Source organism: Protopterus annectens, chromosome 14.part0, assembly GCF_019279795.1.
Source record: "Protopterus annectens isolate FY-2018-M chromosome 14.part0, PAN1.0, whole genome shotgun sequence".
Lineage (NCBI taxonomy): Eukaryota > Metazoa > Chordata > Ceratodontiformes > Protopteridae > Protopterus > Protopterus annectens.
Window position 1 is genome coordinate 938,368,751 of NC_056748.1, and position 27,508 is coordinate 938,396,258.

The 27,508-nt window shown below is 45.0% G+C and overlaps 1 protein-coding gene across 5 annotated transcripts in view; it reads left to right on the plus strand.

Annotated features, from left to right (window-relative positions):
• The window catches only part of KAT6B (lysine acetyltransferase 6B), a 2,279,653-nt gene that overhangs the window by 650,922 nt on the left and 1,601,223 nt on the right, over window positions 1–27,508 (plus strand). For all 5 annotated transcript variants that reach the window (XM_044056739.1, XM_044056740.1, XM_044056738.1 and 2 more), the window contains exon 4: window positions 23,861–23,976. In XM_044056739.1, the coding sequence (XP_043912674.1) occupies window positions 23,861–23,976 (116 nt within the window). The remainder of the gene's footprint in view (window positions 1–23,860; window positions 23,977–27,508) is intronic.

Below are 27,508 nucleotides of genomic sequence, written 5' to 3' on the forward strand. Positions count from 1 at the left end.
TGTCCCAAAATTCAAAATGCTGACCCTACAGCAACTTCTTCCCATGCTGGGCAAGGAGTGTTGGCTGGTAACTCTAGATCTCAAGGAGGCATACCTGCACGTCCCCATTCGACCTATCTGCAGAAGATACCTCAGATTTCTTGCAGGATCAGAGCACTATCAATTCTCAGCATTGCCCTTTGGCTTATCTACTGCGCCCAGAGTATTCACAAAATGCCTGGCATCAGTAATCGCCCATTGCAGACTACAGGGAATTCAAATTTATCCATACCTGGACGACTGTCTGATACAAGGGGACAACAAAAGCAAGCTGGCAACAGATTTACAAAGGGTCATTTACTTGCTTCAAGCACTGGGATACACAGTCAATTTACAAAAGTCAAGGCTGATACCATCCCAGACGAGGACTTTCCTGGGAGCGGAATTGGACACAGTAAGGCAAATGGCATTCCTAACTACAGAAAAACAAAAAGAACTCCCTCTTTACTTCTTGGCACTAACAAATCTGAACAAGTTAACAGCAAGAAAGGTACTGCAGGCCTTGGGTTTCATGGCATCATGCATAATCTTGGTTCCATTTGCCAGACTACATATGAGAAAGCTTCAGTGGTACCTAAAGAATTTATGGTCCCAACACAGACACAGCCTAGAAACGGAAATTCCACTAATACCATGCTTAAAACAGGAGTTCCTATGGTGGGCTCATGCATGCCAGTCAAACCCAGGCCTGCCCTTTCGCAAAGCTCAAGCAAGCCAGACCATCACAACAGATGCTTCAGACCTGGGATGGGGGGCACATATGCTGGGCAAATGCGTGCAAGGATTGTGGACACAGGACCAACTTCACCTGCACATCAACCTAAAAGAAATGCTGGCAGTAAAACTGGCAATCCAAAAGTTCAGACCATTTCTCAAGGAAGGCCAGTTGATGATAAGGACAGACAACACCACAGTCATGTGGTACATCAACAAACAGGGAGGCACTCACTCCTACCCCCTATGCAGAATGACTTTGGAGCTGTGGACCCTGGCACTCAGCTACAACATCCAGTTACAGGCAATATTTGTACCAGGAAAAGAAAACTCTCTAGCAGATATGTTAAGCAGGACTACATCGGATGTCCACGAATGGCAGCTGCACCCGGACATCTTCAAGACCATCTCGAAGAAATGGGGAATGCCTCAGATAGATCTATTCGCATCACCTCTCAATCACCAGCTCAAAAAATTCTGTACAAGGACATTCCACCCACTAGCATGGAAAGTGGACTCGCTCTCCTTCAGCTGGAAAGGACTAACAGCATATGCATTCCCACCTCTTCCCTTGATGCACAAAGTATTACTAAAAATCAAGGAGGAACGTCCAAGGATAATCCTGATAGCTCCAAACTGGCCAAGACAACATTGGTACCTACTGCTGAGGAGCTTGTCTCGGAACAATATGTGGCCAATACCCCTGATGCCCTTGATGCTAACTCAGAACAACTACAGCACCATGCATCCAAACCTAAAAACGTTGCAACTGACTGCATGGAACATCACATAGCAGCTGCTAATTCACAGCTTTCACAAAGAGTTAAAGACATTATTCTTGAAGCACGCAGACCTTCAACAAGAAGAAACTATGCTGGAAAATGGAAAAGGTTTGTCACTTGGAGCTCAGAAAGAGGTAAAGATGTATCAAACATAGATATGCCCAACATTCTGGAGTATCTGGCCGAACTACTTCATTCAGGCCTGTCCTATTCCTCCATCAAGATTCATGCATCAGCTATTTCAGCAGAATACAGCTTTGATCCACCTGTTTTTTCACACCCTTTGCTCAGGCAGTTCCTCAGAGGAATCAAGAATGTAAAACCTCCAAGGAAACCACCACTACCAGCCTGGGACTTGAACTTTGTGCTAGAAAAATTGACTCTATCACCTTTTGAACCAGCAGCAACAGCAGACCTGCAACACCTGTCATGGAAAACTGCTTTCCTACTGGCAATTATTTCAGCAAGGAGGGTTTCAGAACTACAGGCCTTAATGGCAGTGCAACCCTTTCTAATCTTCCACCAAGATAGAGTGTCCATGAGGACTAATCCTACATTTATGCCTAAGGTGGTATCCAGAGTGTCCTTAAACCAGGCAATCCACCTACCTACCTTCTTTCCCAACCCACAAAACAGAGGGGAAAGAATACTGCATACCTTGGATGTACATAGACAGCTACGCTACTACTTGGACAGAACAAAAAATAGCAGAAAGACTGACCAACTTTTCGTAGCCTATGCAACAGGAAGGGAAGGAAAAGCTATTTCCAAACAGACAATCTCCAAATGGATAGGAAATTGCATACGATTCTGTTACTCCTACCATGGAAAGCAAATTCCACAGAACATAAGACCTCATTCTACAAGGGCAACAGCCACTACCACAGCCTTCTTACGAGGAGTGGCTACCAAAGACATTATTGAGGCGGCTACTTGGACCTCCGTGCATACATTTGCCAAGCATTATAATTTACCTCTATATTCCAGATCCCGAGCAGGGTTCGCCACTGCTGTTCTGCAAGGGATCCTAAACACACCATAATCTACCTTTATCCTCCTCCCCTAGTTGGCTATGGTATTCTACCCAGTTGTTATGACTGCAGATGCATCCATGAAGGACATAGTACAGTTTTGTACCTACCATAAATGTAGATGTCCGAATTGGATAGCATCTGCAGTCAGGATTACCCTCCCTCCTTCCCCTCTGTGGTACTCCTAGGGTGTTTACCCTTCTAATAGCTAGCTAGTGGGGGGACTTCTTTCATGGTGTATTTGTTTGTATTTATGTACATACATGCTTATTTTTGTGTTTACCTCTATCTTTTGGAAACATTGGCATCTATCCAAAATTTTTAAGCCTTCTAGAGGGCTTCTGGCATCTGGGGCAAGAAACACTGAAGAAAATGGCTTCGGCTGATGCTTATATACCCGAAGACCAACAGAGATGACGTCGGGTGAAGTGCGACATCAGCCGAAGCTGGACCCGGACTTTGGAATCCGGCCGACTGAGGGGCTGCCTGACGACAGGACAACCCAGTTGTTATGACTGCAGATGCTATCCAATTCGGACATCTACATTTATGGTAGGTACAAAACTGTACTTTTCTGAGCTACAGGCATTAATGGCAGTACAACCCTTTCTGATCTTCCATCAAGATAGAGTGTCCATGAGAACAAATCCTACTTTTATGCCTAAGGTGGTCTCCAGAGTATCTTTAAATCAGGCTATCCACCTACCTACATTCTTCCCCAATCCACAGAACAGGGGAGAAAGACTGTTGCATACCTTGGATGTACACAGACAATTACGCTACTACCTGGACAGGACCAAGAGCAATAGAAAAACTGACCAGCTACTGGTAGCATATGCAACAGGAATGGAAGGGAAAGCAATTTCAAAACAGACAATATCTAAGTGGATAGGAAATTGCATTAGATTTTGTTACTCCTACCATGGAAAGAAAACTCCAGAAAACATCAGGCCTCACTCTACAAGAGCTACAGCCACTACCACAGCTTTTCTACGAGGAGGAGTGGCTACCAAAGACATTTTAGAGGCTGCTACTTGGAGCTCCGTGCATACATTTGCCAAGCATTATAATTTACCTTTATACTCTAGATCCCGAGCAGGTTTTGCCACTGCTGTTTTGCAAGGGATCTTAACTACACCATAATTCTATCTTTCCTCCTCCCCCAGTTTGGCTATGGTATTCTACCCATTTGTAAGGACTGCAGATGCATCCTTGAAGGACATAGTACAGTTTTGTGCCTACCATAAATGTAGATGTCCGATAGGAATGCATCTGCAGTCAGGATTACCCACCCTCCTTCCCCTCTGTGGTACTCCTAGGGTATTTGCCCCTCTTATAGCTAGCTGGGGGAATCTATTATGTGTATTTGTTTGTATATATGTACATACATGCTTATTTTTTGTTTGCTCTCTAATATTTTGAATCATTGGCATTTATCAAAATTTAGCCTTCCTAGAGGGCACCTGGCATCTGGGGCAAGAAACACTGAGGAAAATGGCGTCGGCTGATGCCTTTATACCCGAGTAACTGCAGCAATGACGTCGGGTGAAGTGCGACATCAGCCGAAGCCAGACCCAGACTTTGGAATCCGGCCGACCGAAGGGCTGCCTGATGACAGGACAACCCGTTTGTAAGGACTGCAGATGCATTCCTATCGGACATCTACATTTATGGTAGGTACAAAACTGTACTTTTTCTGTACTCTGTGTTTTATTTGTATTCTGCTTTTAATTGCATATTAAAACTTGAAAAGAGACCACAGCTACGTCTCTTGTGAATCGGATGGAATTTTCCCACTCACTTACCCTGTTACTGTTGTGTTCTTAAACACCACTGTCTTTCTAGTTTCCTGCCCCTTATGTTAATTTGACCATATGTCTCTTCCCTCTCTCCTTTTCACTGGCTGGTGTGAGTAAGCACAAAATTGTTATTTTGTGAGATCACTCCCCTTCAACTATTTAAATTTATTGGCTATCCTACTGTATTCCACAGTACCAGAATACAAAAGTGCCCACCCCCTTTCATCTGTCTTGCTGTTTTAAAAATAGTGGCTCTTCACTTAGACAGCTAAAAAAGTTACCCACTTTCATATCTAGCTGCTTAGTGTATACTGCAATGTTTAAGATACACCATTTATGTTGTGTTGTCCTATCTCACCTTCATTCTTACTGGATGGGTTCGGAGCTGATCCTCTGCTCCAATTCGGCTGAATACACTAGCTTGAAATCTCTAACTTGGCTCGTGGCTGAATAGGTATCCCATCCTGTAGTGGTGCAATTCCTCAGATCTTGTTTGCCACTTTATGATTCGAATGCCCTCTCCTTGGCCATGGCTAAGTTTCTTTAAAGCTTCATGTTCTTTCTTATATTTAGCTATTTAGCTATAATAATACTTAGTTTAGCTTTAGTAATTTAGATAGTTTTTCTTCTGTAGTTTACGTGTGCAATTTAATCTTGCTACTGTGTTGTTGGCCATTTCTCTCCTTTCCCATCAAGTTTTATGGAGGTAGTTAGTGGTTACTGTAGAATAGTTGGTTAGAGTGTGTATTCCTTTGTCTGCATATATTAGCTCATTTTAGTTAGAGAGCCAAGTACCCGCTTAACTTAGAGGGTTTGTCTTTGTGTCCCTTTTTGTAGCTCTGCTAGGTCCTTTTAAGTTAGAGGGCCTAGTGCCTGTTTAACTTGGAGGACAGAGCTGTTCCTTTATTTTTCCTTTTCTTCAATAGATGTGCTTAGTTATTATAGTGTTTTAATAGAATATTTACCTTTTGTGCGTGTTAGTTTTCTATAGAGGTGTAATTGGTGTTTACTTCCTTTTTGGTATTAGTAGTTGTGTTCCTTCTTATAATGTCTAAGGAAAGCAGAGAGAGAGAAGGAACCTAAGTCATCAGGCTTTAAAAAGTGCCAGAAATGTTCACAAAAAATGTCAGTAACTGATGGGCATAATATTTGTGTTTATTGTTTTGGGGGCCATTCACCTCCAAGAGACATGTACATTATGTCATTCTTTCAGCTCCCTTGTTTTACAGGAAAGAAAGAACAAGCTAATTCTCAAAGGAGTCCTGAAGCCTTCTTTTGATGAAGCTTTACCTTCCTCTAAAGGTGACAAGCCTGCAAAAAGACAGTCTCCCTCTTCTTCATTCGGAGCCTCCTCAAAAATTGGCCAAATCTTCAGATACATCTCTCTGCTCAGCTCCACAGCCCTCTGAACCGAGAGATATCATTGAATTGGACAAATCAAGTCCTTCGGCTCCATGGCATCCGGAGCCGAATGAGACTATTTTTCGGTGCTGGTCCACTGAACTAGTACCGGTCTTCTCTACCTTGAGATCTCCCATATTGGAGAGATCTCTCTCACCAAGCCTCTCCTCCAGGTTCTCTAAGAGCTTGTCAGACGATGACGTGGACAGGGTGGTGTGCAGACCTTTGAAGTCGCCGGCACTGGCTAAATTGTTTTCGGCTCCAACCCGACCAGTTTCGGAGCCATCCAAGACTTGGTACATCCACAACTATTCCTCCTCCAAGCCAAGCTGGATCTTCGGAACTGGAATGCCAAATACCACTTGCTGTAGACTCTTTGGTTCCGAGACCTCTCCAGGAGGTTTTGGAACCGATCCCTGCTCCGATGCTCTTGGTGCCATCCGGAATGTCTAGGAGCTAAAGTTCTCCAGTCGGCACCAGGGGGGATGCTTGGTCCTGAGTTTCGTTGGTTCTGAGTTTGCTTCTTGGAGCTTTGGCTCGGCTGAGCTCTGCTCCTATATCAGCCTTGGAGCTAATCTCCGTGGAGCCAGGGATTCCCTCTGTTTCCTCTGAACTGGAGGTGTCGTTGGAGGCAGGGGGATCTGCCTTCAAGCTGATAAGGAGTGTGCTGATACCACCTACAGCTGTACACAAGGATACTGGTATTCTCCCCCACCCAAAGGCACTGGCTTCTGTCTCTGCACCACCCCATTCACAGGATAGCAGAGATTCAGAGCCAGAGAAAGCCCCACTGGCCGAACCCCACTCTTCCGAGACCTCCCCAGAATACCCTTCAAAGGAGGATCTCGAAAGAGAACATGCAAGAGGAAGCATATAGACGCCCCTGACGAGACCATCACCTCTGACACTGACCTCGAGGAGTCAGAAGGGTCCCCACGGTCGTCCTCTGAAGATATCTCCTTTGCAGATATCTTAGAAATCCTGAAACAGAGAGGTGGCTGGAAAACCCTCAACCCTTCTGATGAGGAGTCTGTGTACCTGAAGGCTTTTGAATCTCAACCTTCAGCCTCCTGGGTGTCTCCGCCTTTTAATGAGCTATTGGAGTTGGTTAGTCGAATAGCGTAGGAGTCACCAGACACTGTGGAACCAGTCCCGCGGAGGCCAAATAAGTTCTTATCAACTTCTTCTGAAAAATATTTTCTCATGCAAGGCATTCCTGTAGATGCTATGTTGGTGGCAGCAGCCACCAAGAAGGAACTTTCTGAAACATCCTCATCTGTCCATCCGCTGAACAAAGACTCCCAGACGATGGACAGATATGGGAAGCATATTTTTTCATCAGTGACTTTTACCCTTAGATCGCTGAATTATCTAACGCACTTTGAGACTACTAAGAGATCTCCTGAAGGAGTTAGGAGATGCTCTCCAAGATTCATTGGCTGCGGGGGGTCTCAGAAAAGGTGACCTCTCAGCTGTCTACCTTAAGTTTCATCGTTAGCTCCTCCATGAGACTGATATCCTATGCAGCGGATGGAGCGAGCAGGGCATGGGTTCAGGAGTTTCCCTGAGGAGACACTCCTGAATGCACTTGTGTAACTTTGTGGAGCCTTTCAAGTCTACCTTTGTCAACGCCCCTTTTGATGGTTCCTCACTTTTTGGACCCAAAGTCGAGGACAAACTCACCAGATGCGAGCAGGAAGGGAAAACTCTCTCTGCCGTTGGAGTGCGTTTTTCCCGTACCTTCAAGACCTTACCCTAAAGATCAGAAGAGTGGGAAAATGTGGTTCAAAAGATCCCAGGGAGGTGTTCTTTGTGTTTCACTGTTGCAGTCATCACATTTGGATTATCCCTGCCAGGGAAGCCCTCGGCCGGCCCGAATACCGGAGGCTTAGTATTTCTGCGTCGGTTGCTGTCGCTTCAGGACTGACGTCAGGTCATTAGTAATGTAAAATAAAGCAGTCTACACCATTACTTCAGTCTTTCTTGCCACGGAGCCCGAAGCAGAAGCAGTTCACTCGAGTGCCAGTCGGCCGCTACCTGAGTTTTGTCTACGAATTGAAGCTGAACTCTTCTAAAGCTAAGTACCCTGTTGGGGATCCTTTTTTCTTGTACTAATCGATGTCAGAAAAAGTTAACAATTGTCTCGCCAGTGGAAAGCAAATACCACACAGAGACTTTCATTCTTTCTGCGTCACTTGTTTAGGCCCAGACCACGACGTCCCCCACTGTCGCTTCTGTGCTTTGTTCAACGCCAGAATTATCTGTCATCGGGCCTTTATTTTTGCTAGATATTTTCGCTTACAGTCCTGAATGCTGATATGGCTTCGGTAAGCCATCCAACAGCAGATCTTCTGAAAAAATATAAAGATAAAGACATAGACAGACCGCATAGGTCCAAACATAACGACGCTCCCATTAATCTAGTCGTCAGTTCTCCGGTCCTCAGTGAGGTGCTTTCGCAACCCCTGATGCCCGCTTCTGTGGATTCACAGGCCACTACCGAGACCCTTTCGGAGTCTGGTATGCTGCAAAACTCTTCTTTGACTAAGGATGCTGCAGTCTTCTCTACCTTGGATGGGTACGGAGCTGCTGAGCACTTCAAAACCAGGGAGTTCTAAGCCACCCCCTTATGGTAAGAACTCACAATGACTCTCCTCCCCTACCCCCTCCCTCTACCCACCTTCACCTACCCCTAGGAGGAAAACTCTCTTTCATGCAAGCACCTGGGCCACCATTATCAATGACTTCCGAGGAAGTCCTTCGCACTACCGATTCTCAACACAAACAGTCATCATCTTCTGCGACTACCGTTCTTTTGAAAATGACAGAGTTTCTTAGGCCCAGGGTACGAACCACACCCAAGAAACAGATGACCCAATCTCAAGCACCTGCTTCCTTGCCTCAGTCTCAAATGCTTAAAATGGTGGAAGACCTTATCATGCTGATCAGGAGAAGCCAAGCTACCCCCTCCAAAAGGAAAAGAGATCTGTCCCCAGTACTTTTGTCTGAACAAGAATCTGATGATCTAAAGAGTTACAAGAGTTAATGCATTCTGCAAGTCAAGTAACTAAACACACCTTGCACTGTGGTTTTGATGCCTTAGAAGCTTCTTGTAGGGCAGCAGTCACCGGATCTGTCCTTAAAAGGCATGCATGGCTTAAGGAACAGACCATGTCAAATCTAAATTGTTAGATGCCCCCTTGCACAAAGACAACTTATTTGGCACGAAGGCAGAAGAGGTCTTAAAAAAATGGAAGAAAAAGCAAAATTTATGCAGACAGGTAAGGATTTCTTACAGGTCCCAGCCACCCAGGTTCAGCAGGCATTGTCCCACCAAGCACTGGTCCTTTCCTGCTCTCACTAGGCCAGTTAAGCCCAGACCCCGGGGAACCAGACCCACCAGACAGCAGTCACAGGGAATGCTGAGATCTAAGCAGTGGACTGCCTCCACTTCAAAACCAGGGAGTTCTAAGCCACCCCCTTATGGTAAGAACTCACAATGACTCTCCTCCCCTACCCCCTCCCTCTACCCACCTTCACCTGCCCCTAGGAGGAAAACTCTCTTTCATGCAAGCACCTGGGCCACCATTATCAATGACCACTGATTCTCAATATAGTATCCCAGGGATACAAATTTTCTTTCCACACCCTTCCATCTCCAAAAGGGTTCCCAGATCTGCCTCCAAACCAGTGGGCAGAGGAGCAAAAGCAAGTCCTTTCCCTGCTCTCTATGAGGGCAGTAGAGCATATTCCTGAAGAACAGAAAGGCCAAGGTTTCTACTCCAGACTTTTTCTGGTACCCAGAAAAGAGGGCACCTGGTGCCCCATCCTCAATCTGTCCATTCTAAACACCTTCCTGGTGATCCCAAAATTCAAAATGCTCACCCTCCAGCAGCTGCTACTCATGCTCTCCACAGATGCTTGGTTAGCCACCCTAGATTTAAGAGGCCTACTTCTACATTCCTATCAGGGAATCATGCAAGAAATATGTCCGTTTCAGGGCAGGATCTCAACACTTTCAGTTCTCTGTGCTTCTCTTTGGCTTGTCTACTGCTCCCAGAGTTTTCACAAAATGTCTGGCTCCGGCTATTGCCTTTTGCAGACAAAGGAATATCCAGATTTACCCATACTTAGACGACTGCCTAATTCAGGCAGACAGCCAGGAAAAGCTACTCAAGCACCTGACCTTTGTAAAGTCCATACTAACCTCCCTAGGGTACACAATCAATGAAAAGAAATCCAAACAGGTGCCCCCCCCAATGAATTATATTCCTGGGAGCAAGCCTGGACACAGCATTCCAAATGGCATTCCTTACACCAGAAAAGCAAACTTTCTTGACAGCCTACTTCTCTCAACTAGCCCCCAGACCCCAGCTATCTGCAAGAAAAATCCTACAAGCCCTGGGATTCATGGCATCTTGCATACTACTCATTCCATATGCCAGACTGCATATGAGGAAACTTCAGTGGTACCTAAAAAGCCTTTGGTGTCAACACTCTCAAGACCTGGAGACTATCATTTCTTGCCTCAGAAAAGATTTTCTTTGGTGGGCAACAGTATGCTCCCACAACAAGGGACTACCTTTCTCAACAGCCCCCGCCACCCAGACCCTCACCACACATGCATCAGACTATGCCTGGAGGCACACCTGGACGGCAGGTGCATACAGGGCCAATGGAGCCCACAGCAAATCCATCTGCACATCAACCAAAAAGAGATGATTGCTGTCCAGCATGCCTTGATGGCTTTCAAGCCCCTTCTCTCTCCAGGGGCTCTCCTGCTCAAAACAGACAACACCACTGTTATGTGGTATATCAACAAGCAGGGAGGGACTCGCTCGTACTGTCTATGCAGGCTGGCCATGACCCTTTGGCACACAGCCTCTGCCTTGCAACTCCATCTGTTAGCACAATTCCTAACAGGTTATCTCAATTCTCTGGCAGACCACTTAAGCAGAAATCTTCTGGACCCACATGAGTGGCAGCTCAACAGAAGAACATTCACCCTAATAACAAAGAAATGGAGCACCCCGAAGGTCGACCTCTTTGCCTCCCACACCAACCATCATCTCAGCAATTTCTACAACAGGGAACATCACTGCATGGCTTGGAAAGTGGATGCCGTGTCCTTCCCCTGGGTCAATCTATCAGTCTGTGCCTTTCCACCACTACCTGTCATCCCCAGGGTACTGATCAAAATAAAGGAGGAAAAACCAAGGACAATTCTTATAGCTCCAGACTGGCCTCGCCAGCACTGGTACCCCTTGCTGCGCAGCCTGTCCCCCCTGCCACCATGGCATCTTCCTCAGATTCCAAACCACCTGACCCAGAGGGAAGGGGAATTCATGCATCCCCAATTGCAGACAATCAGCTTGGCTTATTCCCTGACCCCCGATCAATCTGCCAAACTCAGTAAACAGGTTCTAGATGTTATACGTGAGGCCAGACGCCCTAGCACTAGAAAGTCTTATGCTGACAAATGGAAAAGGTTGTGCACCTGCATTCAGGCTAAGGGAGCCAATACGGCACAGCCCTCCCTCCCTCTCATCCTGGATTATTTACCTGACCTACTACATAGTTGCCTTTCCTTTTCCGCTATTAAAATTCATGCTTCTGCTATCTCTGCTCATTTTCCCACTGAGCAGCCCCTTTTTCTCACACCTCTTGATCAAACCGTTCCTAAGAGGGGCTAGCAACTTGAGGCCACCCAGAAGAGCACCAGTCCCAACTTGGGACCTTAACTTTGTGTTGGAAAAGCTCACCCTGCCCCCCTTCAAACCAGCTTCTTCTGCAGAGCTAAAATTTCTCTCCTGGAAGATGGCTTTCCTTCTGGCCATCACTTCAGCCAGAAGAATCTCCGAGCTGCAAGCACTCATGGCTGTGGAACCCTTCATCATCTTCCATGCTGACAGGGCATCCCTCAGGACTAACCCATCCTTCATGCCCAAGGTGGTGTCCAGTGTGGCTCTCAACCAATCCATTCATTTGCCCATCTTTTTTCCTAATCCTCAGAATAAGGGGGAAAGAATCCTGCACTCTCTAGATGTGCACAGACAGCTCAGATTCTATCTAGACAGGACTAAATCCTTCAGAAAGTCTGATCAATTGCTGGTTAGCTTTGCTACAGACATGGCAGAAGGCAAAGCCATCTCCAAACCATTTCCAAATGGATAGCACACTGTATCCATTTCTGCTAGAAACAGCATGGAAAACCTCCCCCCAGGGGAGTCAGGCCTCACTGCACCAGAGCACTCTCCACCTCTGCAGCTTTCCTCAGAGGAGTCCCCACCAGGGACATCCTGGAGGCTGCCACCTGGACATCTGTTCACACTTTTACCAGACATTACCACCTGCCTCTCTTCTCCAAATCCAGGGCAGGGTTTGCCTCTGCAGTCTTGCAGGGCATCCTAGCCAGGCCCTAGTTTCCTTGACTGCCTCCACCCATTCCTCAGCTTTGGGGATCAACCCAAATGTGATGACTGCAACAGTGAAACCCGAAGAACATAGTACAGTTGTGTACACTTACCATAAATGTAGATGTTCAAATGTATGCACTGTTGCAGTCCTGGTTTCCCTCCCTCCATCCCCCTTTTTTCTTCTCTTTCCTTACAAGGGACATTTTGGTATTTACTTTCTACTGGTGGGGTTCTTTCACCAGAACCTGGCTCGTACTTGTGGGCTCCTGACAGGTTAGGGCAAGAAAAACTGATGTAATGGCATCGGCTGCCTTACTTTATACTACTGACGACCTGACATCAGTCCTGAAGCGACTGCAACCGACGCAGAAATACTATGCCTCTGGTATTCGGGCTGGCTGAGGGCTACCCTGGCAGGGATAACCAAATGTGATGACTGCAACAGTGAATACATTTTAACATTTACATTTATGGTAAGTGTACACAGTTGTACTTTTTTCAGGATGCATGAGGTGAACCCTTCCCCAGGAGCAGAGGGGGAGGCAATAATGGTAGACTCCATCCTAGAGGCAGAGGGGGTCCACAAAACCAGGGTGACTGTGATTCCTTTCCTGGCCAGCCCTACCAGCACTCCTGAAAGGAGGCCCGTCTGCTCTACTCTAGAAGCAGTCGGGGGGGGGGGTAACTTTGTACCCAGAAGCCTAGTGAGATATCACAAGAGACAAGTCGGTACAAAGTATAATATCCAGAGGTTATTCCTTTCACTTTTGCCATCCTGTCCCACAGATCAGAACAACCCCATTTGTTCCACCCAGTCAAAGGGAACAAGCAACTATAGAAATTCAAAAGTTTCTAGACAAGAGTCATCCAAAAAGTCCCTGTAGCCCAAGTAGGATTCGGAACTAACTCTGGATTCTTTTTAGTGCCAAAAACAACAGGGGACTGAAGACCCATATTGGATCTTAGCAGACTAAATAAATCCATGAAGAAGTCCAAGTTCCGAATGCTGACACTGCAGTCAGTTCTTCCCTTTTTAGGGAAAGACGATTGGATGTGCTCAGTAGACCTCCAAGATGTGTACTACAACATAAAAATGGACAGAGCGTCAAGGAGTCATTTACGCTTCCTTCTGGGAGCCAGTCATTCAGTTTTGAGCACTGTCCTGTGGTCTCACTACAGCCCCCAGAGTGTTCACCAAATGCATGGCAGTAGTCACGGCTCACTTGAGACATCTAGGATTCCAAGTGTTTCCGTACCTAGACAAATGGCTCCTAACTGCCACCACCAAGCATCTACTTCAGCAGGCGAGAGACACCACACTTCAAACCTGTTCTCAGGGATAACAATGAATTTTAAAAAATCTGCCTTGTTTCTCTGTCAACATTTCACATTCATAGGCACAGATCTCGACACCGTTTCCATGATGGCACGTCTGCCTCCAACTGTTTCTGTTTTCAGACAACAAATAGCCAACCTTCTACCCAGAAACAAGGTGAAAGCAAAAACAATTTTGAAAGTCCTAGCAACCATGGTGTCAACAATCACCCTAGTTCCTCTAGCGAGGATGCATATGAGAATTCTTCAATGGCTCCTCTTTGCTCGGTGGTTGTTAGAAGACCTTCCCATGTCTCACTAATTCAGAATTAGAGTCATGCAAGAGAGATCTTCTGTGGTGGCTTCGGTCTGACCACGTGCCCATGGACGACCTTTTGTGCCACAACAACCTGTAGCTACTGTGACCACGGACACCTTCCAGATTGGGGGGGGGGGCATTATCTGGTTAAGAACAGTCCAAGGCACATGGCAAGAACACGAGGCCCATTTGCACATTGGTGTTCTAGAAATGAGAGCAGTGCTTCTAGCATTGCAAGCACTTCAGGACTCTCTTCCACTAGGAACGATTGCAGTCCAGTCAGACAACATGTCTGTAGTCTGGTACATAAACAAACAAGGAGGAACCAGATCATACCCCCTTTGTCGAGAGGCGCTGAAAGTATGGCATTGGGCAATCTTTTCCCAACGTTTTCTGGTAGCAACGCATATCCCGGGGAAATCCAACGTGGTAGCAGACAAACTCAGCAGGGTGAAATTAATGCCTCACGAGTGGCCTCTAAACCAAAACATAGCGGAGAAGATTTTCCGAAAATGGGGCCAGCCTTGCTGTAACCTATTTGCCACTCCCATGAATACCAAATGCAGCAGCTACTTTGCCCTAACCCCCCCCCCCTCGGGGGGGGGGGGAGACACCGAGAGATGCATTTGTTCACAACTGGCCTTCGGGACTACTATATGCCTTTCCCCTGATACCCAAAGTCATTCAGAAAGCAAAATCCTTGGGAAGCAGGCTGATTCTCATTGCTCCATGTTGGCCTCATCAATTTGGTTCCCCTTTCTCTGGCCTCACCTACAGGAGAAACCATGGGTTCTGGACCCAGTTTCAGACCTTCTGACCCATATGTCAGGAGCACTTCATCCTGCTCTTCAAACTCTCAATTTGACAGCATGGCTGCTCCACTTCCAAACTCAGGCTTCAAGACTTCACGCCAGCAGTAAAACACATTTTGGTATCTTCTCACAAGGCTTTTACCAGGAAGTTTTATTCTAGTAAATGGAAGAGGTTCTCCTACTGGCTAGAAGCAAGAAACATTGATCCTTTTTCTGCCCCATTCAGTTAAATTTTAGAATTTCTTGCAGAACTTTTCCAGCAAGGCTCCACTGCAGCTACAATTAGAGTCCAACTAGCTGCAATTTCTAATTTCCACATTGGTGAATATACTCCTAACCTGATGTCACACAAATTGTGTAAAGCATTTTTAAAAGGCACTTTTTTATTGAGACCTCCCATAAAAGATCCTCTCTCACCATGGGATCTGAATTTTGTCCTGACTCACCTAACATTGCCTCCCTTTGAGCCTTCATCATCATGTGATCTCAAATTCCTCTCTTGGAAATCTATTCTCCTAGTACCCATTACATCTACAAGAAGAGTCTTGGAGTTGCAAGCTCTATCAGTCAAGCCGCCATATTTGATTTTCCATAAGGATAGAGTATATCTACAAACTGATCCATCCTTTGTGCCAAAAGTTTGTTCCCAAACCAATCTGAATCAGTCAGTTGAGCTGCCAGTCTTTTTTCCCAATCACAGCAACAAGGCAGAGTACAAACTTCAGTAGTTGGATGTGCCTAGACAACTTAGGTTTTATCTGCATAAGACCGAAGATTTCAGGAAAACAGATCAGTTGTTCATCTCCTTTTCAGAAGCAAAAAAAGCCATGCCATTTTCAAATATTATGCTTTCAAATTGGTTCTCAAGTTGCATTACCTTTATATACACCTCAAATAACAGGAATTTACCATTCAAAGCGGAGGCCACTCTACTAGAGCGTTAGCAACATTCTCTGCTTATCTAGCCAGATTATCAATGGACAATATTTGTGCCGCTGCTACGTGGGCAAGACCCCCATACTTTTATTACTCATTGCAAAGTTGATTTGGCCTCCAGGGGCAGGACTTCCTTTGGTTCTACTGTGCTCAAAGGTATACTCCCGTGAGCCACCCAGGAAAATGGTGCTAGGGGCGTTGTCCCATCCAGTAAGAATGCAGGCGAGATAGGACAACATAACATAAAGAAGTTATGTACTCACCATAACATTCCATGTTTGTTGTCCATCTCTCCCTTCATTCTTACGGCCCTCACACCTTCCCCCAGCCAAGGGCTACTAGAGGACCTAGATAAGAGATCTTTCTTCTTTAGTGAAGGAGCTCCTCTGAATTTCCTTGTTATTTCTATACCTGATGTTGCATGATTAATATAGATATATTGTTATGATTGGCAGCAAGCAAGACCTGGGAAATTACACCACTGCATGATGGGATACCTTTTCAGCCACGAGCCAAGTTAGAGACTTCAAGCTAGTGTATTCAGCTGAGTTGGAGTGGAGGATTGGCTCCGAATCCATCCAGTAAGAATGAAGGGCGAGATGGACAACAGACATGGAACATTATGGTGAGTACATAACTTATTTTTTTTTCATCTTACCTTTAAACATCTATTGCAAGACCACTAGTTATTGGAGAGCCCACATTCTGGCTCTCGGTAGTCATCTTGGAATTAGTGCTTCTGTTTTCTTCTGATGAGAGGAGTACAGGAACATTATTTCCTGGAGACTACTGATCACTAGAAAGCCTAATATAACTGCTTTATAGGTAACAACTTGGAGGCGACCCCTAACCGGGAAAAGCCAAAAGACACAAACAAACAAATAGGTAACAACTTGAAATCTGTGCTTATATTCTGGTCCTGTTGAGAGAAGGAGCAGAGTGCATTGATGACTGTTTCTGGTTGGAGAGTGAGTGTACTTAATGTTCCCAATTGCTTGGGTTGCTATTTAGGGCATCTACCAGGAAAAAGATACAAGCCTACAGACCCTTGCATCATGTGGGACAAGACTGTGGATCACCAAACAGACTGTAGCTTGCTTCTCATCTTGGGATTGGTGCTAACATTTTGCTTCTGATATGAGAAGAAGCAAAGGAACATTGTATCCCAAAAGAGTGAAGCTGTGGTGAGACCGGCATTAGTAGTAGCCATTCATGTGACTCCCCTCTTTTCATCATTCTTGACAAGCTAATTCTTTGTTTTCAGTAAATACTGCTTGATTTGTTTCTAACTTCAGAATATCTGCCTAAATACTTCATCCTTAAATTTTCAGGGTCTACGTTTCCCTCAGGTGTTTGGCAGTGCTGTGTATAGACTCAGACACCTTGAGTGACATTTTTCCTGTAAAAGCACAATTGAAATTTCTCCAGTACCTAGTTGCACACAGGACAACTAGTTTGCAGTGACAAGCACTGTGATACCTTGAAACCACCTGCTTACTGACATCAGAAATCTAGAAACCATTAAAAGCTTCAAAGATGCATTTAAAGATGATCTCTTTACTGAATTTATCAGCAACTTGCGACCATGATAATGGTTAGGTAACTTATCCTATATCATGAATAGCTCAATGCATTTCAGAAACATTTTTCAGTATCTTATACACAAATATTTCATTTGAATATAGGAGTTTACATATTATACGTATGATTGTACTGTATTTTATGCATATCTTAGCTTGCATTTTTTATGTATTTTTTTCTCTGTGTGCTCTGAGTGGATCTTTTAGTCATACCCTGTCTGCATTGAATGTTACCATTATTTTCTGAATTATTCTATGTACAGTTGTGATTTATTTTCTGCTGTTTGAATTCTGGTTGTGACTGAAAAGGATCAGTAGACCAGTCCACTTACCAGGTTTACCAGTAGTAAATAAATAAAATGGGATGCAAAATATTGAAGGTACATGGGATGAAACTGACATCTGAGAAGGCAGTTGTATTGACAACACGGGAAAATCAGAAGAAGTTGAAAATTGAAATAGAGGGGAAAATACTAGAACACATTAAGAGCTTCAGTTATTTGGGAGAGGGTGGTTGAGACGAAGGGGAGTCTGAATGAAGAAGTCAAAGCTAGAAACAGAGGGGCTGCAGCCAACTGCTTCAGATAGTAAGGGGTTGTGTGTGACAGAAGAATGCCAAAGAAGCTGAAAAGTAAGGTGTACAAAATAGTGGTGCAACCAGTACTTCTCAAGAATTATTTTGTATATGTTATTGATTGTACTGTCTATACCATTGCTTATGTAGTGATAGTTTTATGTTTTTTTTTCTTTGTATTGGTGTTAGGGTGGACGAGGGAGATTTTAGGCATATTTGCTGCTGATTTTAGATTGATATTTTGCATGTTGAATTTATTGTTTGGTTTAGCTACAGTTTGCCACCTTGAACCTTTAAAGTCAAGTGTAAATGAGGTCTCTTATTTTTTTTGATGAAGTTAATTCTGTCTGCTAGTTTCTGTGATGTAATATAATGTTGAGTTAAATGTTTAACATTTTTTAGTTGTTGCAGAATGTGGACCATGAACATGTTGACACTGGTAATGGTTTTGTGTGGTATGAATAAATAAGTGAATTTATTAACCTTATGTTGTCAGTCTTCATTCATTCTCAACTGTTGGGTTTTGGTTCCATCCTTAGAACTGACTCAGCCGTTGTATCAAGCTCGCTCCAGCCAGAAACTGTTGAGCTAAGGCTACCCATAGTGCCTCTCTTCTCTTCCCTCCAGGTCTCATTTGCCGTGTAGAGTTTTAGGATGCATCAGTCTTGCTCTCAAGCCAAGTGCTTTTTTTTTTGTTTGTCATAAATATCTTTATTAAGACTTATTTTCTTAACTCTAAACTTGCCGTTAATTTAGTTTTTCTTGGTTACTTGATATTTATTGAGTGAGTATTATATTTCTACCCTTTTTTACACTTTGGTATCTCGCATTACCATCACTGGTATAGGCCCCTCCCTTCCTTCTTACCTCTGGTAAATCTTTAATACCATTGTTGGTATCCCACTTTTTCCCCCTTCTTTACCCCTTCTCGGTATTTTCTTCATTACCATTGTTGGTATGACCCTTAAAAAAAAAAAAAAAACTGTCTTGTCTTGTTTTGTGTGTGTGTGTGTGGGGGGGGGGAAGCTTTTTGCTGTATGTACATTTACTTCTGATTGGACATGGCAGAGAAACATAAGGTTACAACCAAATTTAAGCAGTGTGAGGAATGTGGTAGAAAGATGCCCAACTCGGACGGGCATCTCTCTTGCGTATATTGTTTGGGGGTGCCACATTTAAACATCCAACCACCGTGTGAACTCTGCAAGAGTTTTAGTGCTCAGACCCTTGCAAAGCAGGGCAACAAATTGATTCTCAAAGGGTGGTAAAATGCCCTTTTAGTGAGTCAGTCTCCCAAGAAAGAATCAAAAAAGAGGAGCCACTCTGTTCTGGCGTCTCCTTAATCTCTTGACTTAAAATCCTCTAAAGACCAGGCTCCTACCTTGGAACTGAAGCCTAAACATTCAAAATTGACACCAACAGCCATTTCAGCGCTGAAGCTTATAACTTCCCACACGGTACTGACAATTATTACGGAGCCTACAAAAATTACCTCGGTAACGACTCCGTCATCGGTACCTGTGACCCTCTCGGCACCAGCCATAGTTTCCCCAGTAATACCGGTCACTTTCCCTCCAACACAAACAATTGGTCAGCCAACCACGGTGCCGAAGGTCGAATCCTTTCCTATGACTAAGTACTCTCCATCTATTAACCCCTTTTTTGGTCAGCAGTTGTGCCCATTTATTGAATGTCCAGAATCACCCTCTGGGATGTCTATTCATTCCACCAGGAGCCTTTCGGAGCTTGATGTAGTTAGGATAGTGGATCAGCTCTTGACAGCCACAGGTCTTCCAGCTTTGTCTAGGTCCTCCCTCCCATCTGGAGTCGAGGTCTACTCTCCAAGGACTCCAACTTATCTTCCTCCTTCAACCTCTCTGCAGGTCTTGGAGCCCTCAACTTCAGCACTCCCATTGTCAACTATTTTGGTACTAATGGTGGACCTCACCTTGGTTCTGGAACCCACTCTGTGGTCCTCTGCTCAGTCGGAGCCGACCCACCCATGGGACCGTGACTTGGCTGTCTGCTCTGGGATCCCTAGTTCAGCATAGTTTTTTTTCCACAGTGCCGTTTATGGTTCTGGGTGCTTTGACAGTTCACATCCTCTTGGGGCTCCTTTTCTGGAGGTGGGCTGATCGGAGCGGGGTGTTGATCTTGGTTCTGACATTGTCTTTCTCAGTTCCAGGCTCCTATCCCTCTTCAAGTGGTCCTGCCCTTTCAGATTATGGAGAGAGCTCTTGCCTTAGCAGGCTCGCAGTTTGCACCATCCACGGAGTGTCATATCTATGTATCCTCTGGCTCACAGCTGTCATAATCTGGTTACAATGGGGCAGCGGGCACAAGAGCAACAAGACACCCTGCTGCAGGGTATTGTCTCTTAGGAGTCCTCCTTAGACCTCCCCCCTGAGGAGCAACCCCGTAAGAGATCATGCAAGAGGAAGCGTGTAGATTTGCCGGAAGAATCTCTCACTGAGGATACAGACTACGATGAAGGGGAAAGTTCCCCATGGTCACCCCCTGAAGATCTCTCCTTTGGAGACATCCTGGAAATCTTGAAACAGAGGGGTGATTGGAAGCCCATCAACCCTTCCTCCATGGAATCTGTCATCTTGCATGCTTTTCGTGCCCAACCTACTTCTTGGGTGACCCCACCTGCTGAAGTGTTGGTTAAACTCATCATGCAGCATGCTTGGAAGGCCCATGACACTACAGAGCCAATTCCCCGGAGACGGGACAATATTCTGTCTGCACCGGAAGATCAACCCCACCAGTCTAAAGGCTTAGTGGTAGATGCTAAGGTGGTGGCAGTTACCATAAAGAAGGAACTCACAGAGGGGAGTCCTGCTGTCCATCCTCCAAACTGAGAGTCTCAGACGAAGGACAGATTCGGGAAGTGGGTCATTGCTTCAACGACCTTTGCAATACGGTCGTTGAATTTCTTGGCACACTTCATCCATCTTAAAAGGGATATGATCACTGAGCTGTCAGAAACCTTGGCAGGGGCAGTGTCTGATGAGGTATGCGGTAAGGTTGCCTCCCAGCTTGCGACACTAGAATCTGTATCAAACTCTTCCATACGGCTTATTGCACACAGCCGAAGGGACGGCCAGGGCAGCGGGTACGTGTTGCCATTAGCCGTCACGCTTGGATGCTCTTATGTGACTTTGTGGACCCTTTCAAATCTTCCTTTTTCAACCCTTCGGTTGATGTTTGTTTTTTTCATGTTTGGCCCAAAAGTCAGGGACACATTAGCCAGGTGTGAGAAAGACAGAAAAACCCTTTCTGCTGTGGGCGTGCATCTTTCTACTCCGCATAGACTTTATTCCAGGAATCTGAGGGGTGGAAAGATGTGGTTCAGAAAGTCCCAAGGGCATTTTTGGGACACACTTGGTGAGTCCCGTCCCCCCCGGGCCAGAGGGGGGAATCAGGATGATGCCCCTCTCATGGCAGAGGGGGCCCGCGTAATCAGGGTTCCAGAGATTCTTTCTGTCGACATCCCTACCAGCGCTCCTGAGCAGCAGCCCGAATGCTTACCTCTGGAGGCAATCGGGGAAGATTCTCTCTGCACCACTTAGCCTGGCACTCAATAACATCAGATTCCTGGGTGCAAACGATAATTACCAGAGGTTACTATATCCCTCTCAGTCTTCATCCAAGACCACAAAAGCAAATCCCCAACATTCCACCCAGTTAGAGGGATACAGCAGCACAAGAAATTCAAAAGCTTTTTCAAAAAAGAGTCATCCAAAAAGTCCCACCAGACCAAATAGGATCCGGATTTTACTCAGGATTCTTTTTTGTGCTAAAAAAGACAGGGGACTGGAGGCCAGTTCTAGACCTCAGTGTATTGAACAAGTTTGTTCGACAGTAAAAATTCTGGATGGTCACAGTAAAGTCTATCCTTCCATTTCTGGAGAAAGATGATTGGATGTGCTCTCTAGATCTTCAGAATGCGTATTGCCACTTAAAAACGGACAAGTGCTCCAGGAAATACCTCTGCTTCCGTCTGGGAGCCAGTCATTACCAATTTCGAGCACTGCCCTTTGGAATCACCACAGCCCCCAGGGTGTTCACCAAATGCATGGCAGTGGTAGCAGCTTACTTGAGGCTACAAGGATTCCATGTGTTTCCGTATTTAGACTGGCTTCTTACCGCCCCCACCAGGCATCTACTGCTTCACGCCCTGGACTGTGTTCTAGAGCAGGCAGAGTTCTTAGGCATATCAGTAAACAGGGAAAAGTCAAAGCTATCACCCACACAAGACATAGAATTCATCGGAGCAGCATTCGACATGAAAGCCTGTGTGTCTGCTCTGCCTCTTCACAGACTGCAAAGGTTAAGGTCACAGCTTCAAGTGATACTCTCTCAAGACAAAGTCCCAGCTCGTTTAGTCTTACAACTCCTGAGATCTATGGCAGCAAAAATCACCCTTGTTCCTTTGGTGAGGTACCACATGAGGCTGCTTCAATGGCTCCTGGCATCACATTGGTCTCTGCTAACACATCCAATGTCCTATTCAGTCCCCATAACCAACCGATGCACACAGGATCTAAATTGGTGGATGAAGTCGGAAGACAAATTATGGAATCACCCTTTTTTACCCTCTCAGCCCAAGGCCATAGTGACCACGGCTGCATCCCTTATGGGGTGGGGCATTTTCAGGGAAAGACTGTGCAAGGCATTTAGTCCCCCTTAGAGGCCAATTTGCATGTCAACGTCCTAGAACTAAGAGCGGTGCTCTTAGCACTGCAAGCATTTCAATTTGCCCTTCCTTTGGGGACAGTTGCTATCCAGTCAGACAACATGTCGGTAGTCTGGTACAGCAACAAACAGGGAGGAACCAGATCCTACCCTTTGTTGGGAAGCCCTAAGAGTATGGCGATGGGCGATCGCCTCCAACTGCTTTCTGGTAACAAATTTCCACATTGGCTTCGAGGACCTATCCTTAATGTCTCATCGACTTTGCAAAACCTTCCTAAAAGGCATTATGCACTTGAAACCACATTTTAAAGAACCCATTGAACCATGGAATTTAACATTAGTCTTGCAGAGTTTGACCCGTCAACCCTTTGAGCCAGCAGCCACCTGTGATATCAAATATTTTTCTTATCGAAATGATTGAGAGATTGCATCACCTATGTTTATGATCGAAATAAGCTAAAAATATCTACCAGTCAAAGTTCATTCTACCAGATCAGTTTCCACTTCAGTAGCCTTTCATTCTAGAGCCTGTATGGATAACATTTGCACTGCGTCCACTTGGGGTACTCCTCATACCGTTATCACTCATTACAAATTGGATATGGTATCCAGGGGAAGAGCATCCTTTGGCTCTGTGGTGTTCAGGAATATCCTTCCATAGGGCCACCCAGGAAATAAAGTAGCTAGGGTCTCTGTCTCAGCAATGAAGAATGAATGAAGATTGACAACATCAGATAAAGAAGTTATATTCTTACCATAATGTTCCATCTGTGTTGTCGATCTTCATTCATTCTTGACATCCCACCCTCCAACCCCCTCCAAAGACTCCTGGAGGTTTGGAACAAGTCCTGGTTTTATAGTAGGGCAGTTGCTTAGACAAAGCTTCCACATTTTATTTCTATAAGCGAAACTTGATCTGAAGGGAAGGGAAGAGAGACACTATGGGTAGACTTAGCTCAAGAGTTTCTGGCTGACGCAAGCTTGACACAACGACAGAATCAATTCTGAGGATTGTGAACCGATATCCAACAGTCAAGAATGAATGAAGATCTACAACAGAGTTGGAACATTATGGTAAGAACATAACTTTTTTTTGTCATTAGCCATGTAATTTTCATCTGTTCCTGCTTAGCTTCCATGTTTTAAATAGTGGTGCATTTTATAGTACAGCCAAGACTTTGCACAATACTGTTAGCACAAAAGGATGTTGCAAATGCATTTTGTTTATTTCTTGTTTGTCCTTTAGTAATGAACAGCTTAGCAAAAGCTGTTTTGTCAAATAACACTGAATCGGAGTTTAAACAAGTATACGAGGAGTGTGCGTTGTCATTTTATAGTATATTTTAATAATGGGTACCTTCTTTTTGATCGGCAAGTGTAAATAATGTGGAATTTCCAAAATATACCACAAATTCAACTGACTTTCTATTTTTTCCCCTTAGGGCATCCATCCTGTCTAAAATTTTCTTCAGAGTTAACAGCAAACGTGAAAGCCATACGATGGCAGTGTATAGAATGCAAAACATGTAGCTCTTGCAGAATACAGGGTAAAAATGCAGTAAGTGTCCTGATAATAATTTGACAGCTCTGGCTGTATCTTTCTATATTTTGTAACTGAATATCAGCAATAAGAATGAACTGGTGTGCATTTTAAATATTTTGTGTAGACTCTCTTCTCTGTGGTCTACTGCCAGGGTAGAGCAGTTCTTGAGTTATATCTCATGTGGTGACAGTTTTTTTGCTGACATCTAAAATGTTGAAACTGAAAGCCCAACTGTTAACCATGCCCAAGCTCTTAAATTCAGAGGCATTTTTGATCGTTGTTAAAGTTTTCAGGTTATTCATTGATGAGGTTATGCTGTGTTATGGAATTCAAAGGTGTACTTCAGATGTTCATTGTGTTACACTGCTGCAGTCATTACACTTGGGTTATCCTGCCGTCAGGCGGTCCCGCAGTCGGCCAGAGTTCCAAAGTCTTGGTCCGGTGTCGGTTGCTGTCACTTCTTCCCTGACGTCAGTGCGACAGGGGTATATAAGATGCATCCGACCCCATTTTCTTCAGTCTTTCTTGCCGTGCGGTGCCCGAAGCAGAAGCAGTTCGCAAGTGCCGGTCGGCCGACTCCTGAGATTTTCGAAGTCGAATTTCAGATCCGAAGTCTTCAATAAAGCTAAGTACCCCGTTGGAGAAACTTTTTTCTTGCCTCAGACCGATGTCAGAAAAAGTTAATAATTGTATTTCTTGTGGGAAGCAAATACCTCATAAGGAATTCCACTCTTACTGTATTCCATGCCTAGGCCCTGATCACGACATTACTAGTTGTCGGTTTTGTGCTAGATTTAACAAACGCACTATAAAATGACGTTTTGATTTTGCATTGCACTACTTTGGCCGAAGGTTCAATTATACTATGCCGTCGGATCAACCGACGACCGCAATTCCGAAAAAACGCAAAGACAAGGATAAAGACAGGCATCCGAGATCCAAAACCGACGACGAAACCTCTTCTAGGCCAGTCGCCGGTTCACCGGTTCTCAGTGAGGCACTTTCACAGCCCCTGACACCAGCTACCTCAGAGCTACAGGCCACCTCCGACTCCTATGTGGAGACAACTAGGCCTCTGGAAACTCAAGGTATTGGGCCTACAGAAACTAATCCCTCAGATGGGTCCGGAGCCGCTGAGCAGGCATGGGCTTCTGAGGGTGTTTTCAGACCTTCACAACTTACCATTAAAGCAAAGACAAAAGTACCATTAAAGGCAAAGAAGCAAGTACAGCATTCTCCTGGACAGTCCTCCATGCCTAAGAAACAGATGCTTAAAATGGCCGAAGACCTCATTACTCTAATCAGGGGTTCCCATCCCCCTCCTGAGAAAAGGCCTAGGCAGGATACAGACTACGATTCCTCTGATCAGGTTTCCATTTCCTTTGATTCCTCTTCAGACCAGGGATACTATCCACCCCACTATGAGGACTCTGATGCTGAAGAATCTATCCCTTCAGCCTCTCCTTCTGAGGATTATTCTTTTGGAGAAACTTTACATACCATGAGGGAGCATTTCCATTGGGAAAGTCAGGATTATTCAGAATCCAAAAAAAGGCTCAGGGACTTCCTTTTATTGCCTCAGCACAGGCCCCTGGCTATTCCACCTGTGCTAGATATTGTGGATGATGTGTTCTCTGAATCCAGCTTATCTCCTGATTCTTTGCCCCCTGCACCAGCCAAGCCAGATAGGTATTATAGAGTCCCTGACTCTCACAAGTCTCTCTATAAAAACCCTTCTGCTGATCCAGAAACTATTTCCCAGGGTCCAAAAGGGGTTAAGGCTTCCATTGCAAAAAATCCAGTACCCTCTGACAGAGATTCCAGAGCTTTGGATAGATGGGGGAAGAAAGTTTACACTTCTGCAACTTTAGCAGTAAGGGCTTTAAATTGTCAGTTTCACATGCTTAAGTACCAACAATATTTAATGGCTCAGTTAAAACAGAAAATGCTTGCAAGCTCAGAAGCTCCTGACTGTAAAGAAATGCAGGATTTATTGCATGCAGTTGAACAGGTGGGAAAACATACTCTGCAATGTGGTTTTGATTCTTTAGAGGCCTCTTGTAGAGCCGCAGTTACAGGTTCTGTGATTCGAAGTCCTGCTTGGTTAAAAGAACAGAGTTTACCTGATCATGTTAAGGCAAAACTTTTGGATGCTCCTTTACAGCATGATGCCTTGTTTGGTGTTAAAGCAGAAGAGGTGTTAAAGAAAATGAAGGATAAAGCTAAATCTATGCAAACAGTCAAGGATTTCTTACAGGTACAGCCACCTCGATTTAGCAGAACTGGTCCTTTCCAGTGTCAGACAGGCCACAGAGAGGCAGATACAGACGCCCAAGAGGCAGATCTCAATCCAAGGCTCTAACAGACAACGACAGTGGGGCACCTCAACCCCAAAAGGTGAGGACAAGTCTCAACCTTACAGGAAACAGTCCCAATGACTTCCCCCTTCGTACGCCAAGCACTTCCCTATTGGCAGCCCCCCTTAGGGGGAAAACTAGCACTTTTTTCACAAAACTGGCAAACAATCACCCAAGACAAATGGGTTCTGAATATTGTGTCTCAAAGTTACAGGTTCCACTTTCATACTTTACCAAGGCTGAAAGGAATGCCAGACCTGCCACAAATCAATGGGTAGAGGCACAAAAACAGATTTAAGCCCTCACGGACATGAGAGCTATTCAAAAAGTACCACAACAGGAACAAGGACAAGGATTTTACTAAAGAGTCTTCCTGGCCCCAGGAAGGATAAGGCCTGGAGGCCCATACTAGACCTTTCTATTCTAAATACTTACCTGGGTATTCCGAAATTCAAAATGTTGACATTACAGCAGCTTCTACCCATGCTGGGCAAGAAGGCTTGGCTTGTTACTCTGGACCTCAAAGAGGCATACCTGCATGTCCCTATCAGACAAAAGTGCAGAAGATACCTCAGATTCAAAGCTGGTACAATGCACTACCAATTCTCTGCACTGCCCTTTGGCTTATCTACTGCGCACAGGGTCTTTACAAAGTGCCTGGCACCAGTAATTGCATTTTGCAGACAAAAAGGAATTCAAATATATCCATACCTGGACGACAGCCTCATTCAAGCAGAGACAAAGGATGTTCTACTGCAGCATCTGGTGTTTGTAAAAAGTTGCTAATTTCTCTGGGACAGTAAACGAAAAGAAGTCAAAACTAGTGCCCTCACAACAGATTACATTCCTGGGTGCCAGCTTAAATACAACGGCCCAGATGGCTTATCTCACGCCAGACAAACAAGTTCAACTAACTCAATATTTTCAATTACTGGCAAAAAAGTCCCATCTCCCTGCAAGAAAAATTCTGCAGGCCCTGGGATTCATGGCATCCTGCATACTACTAATACCATATGCCAGACTGCATATGAGGAAATTACAATGGTACCTAAAAAGTGTTTGGACTCAACACTCCCACAGTTTAGAAGCAGTAATACCAATGATTCCCTGCCTACAACAGGAGTTTCGATGGTGGGCACAGGCATGTCACGTAAACAAGGGTCAGCCTTTTACCCTACCCACAGCCAGGC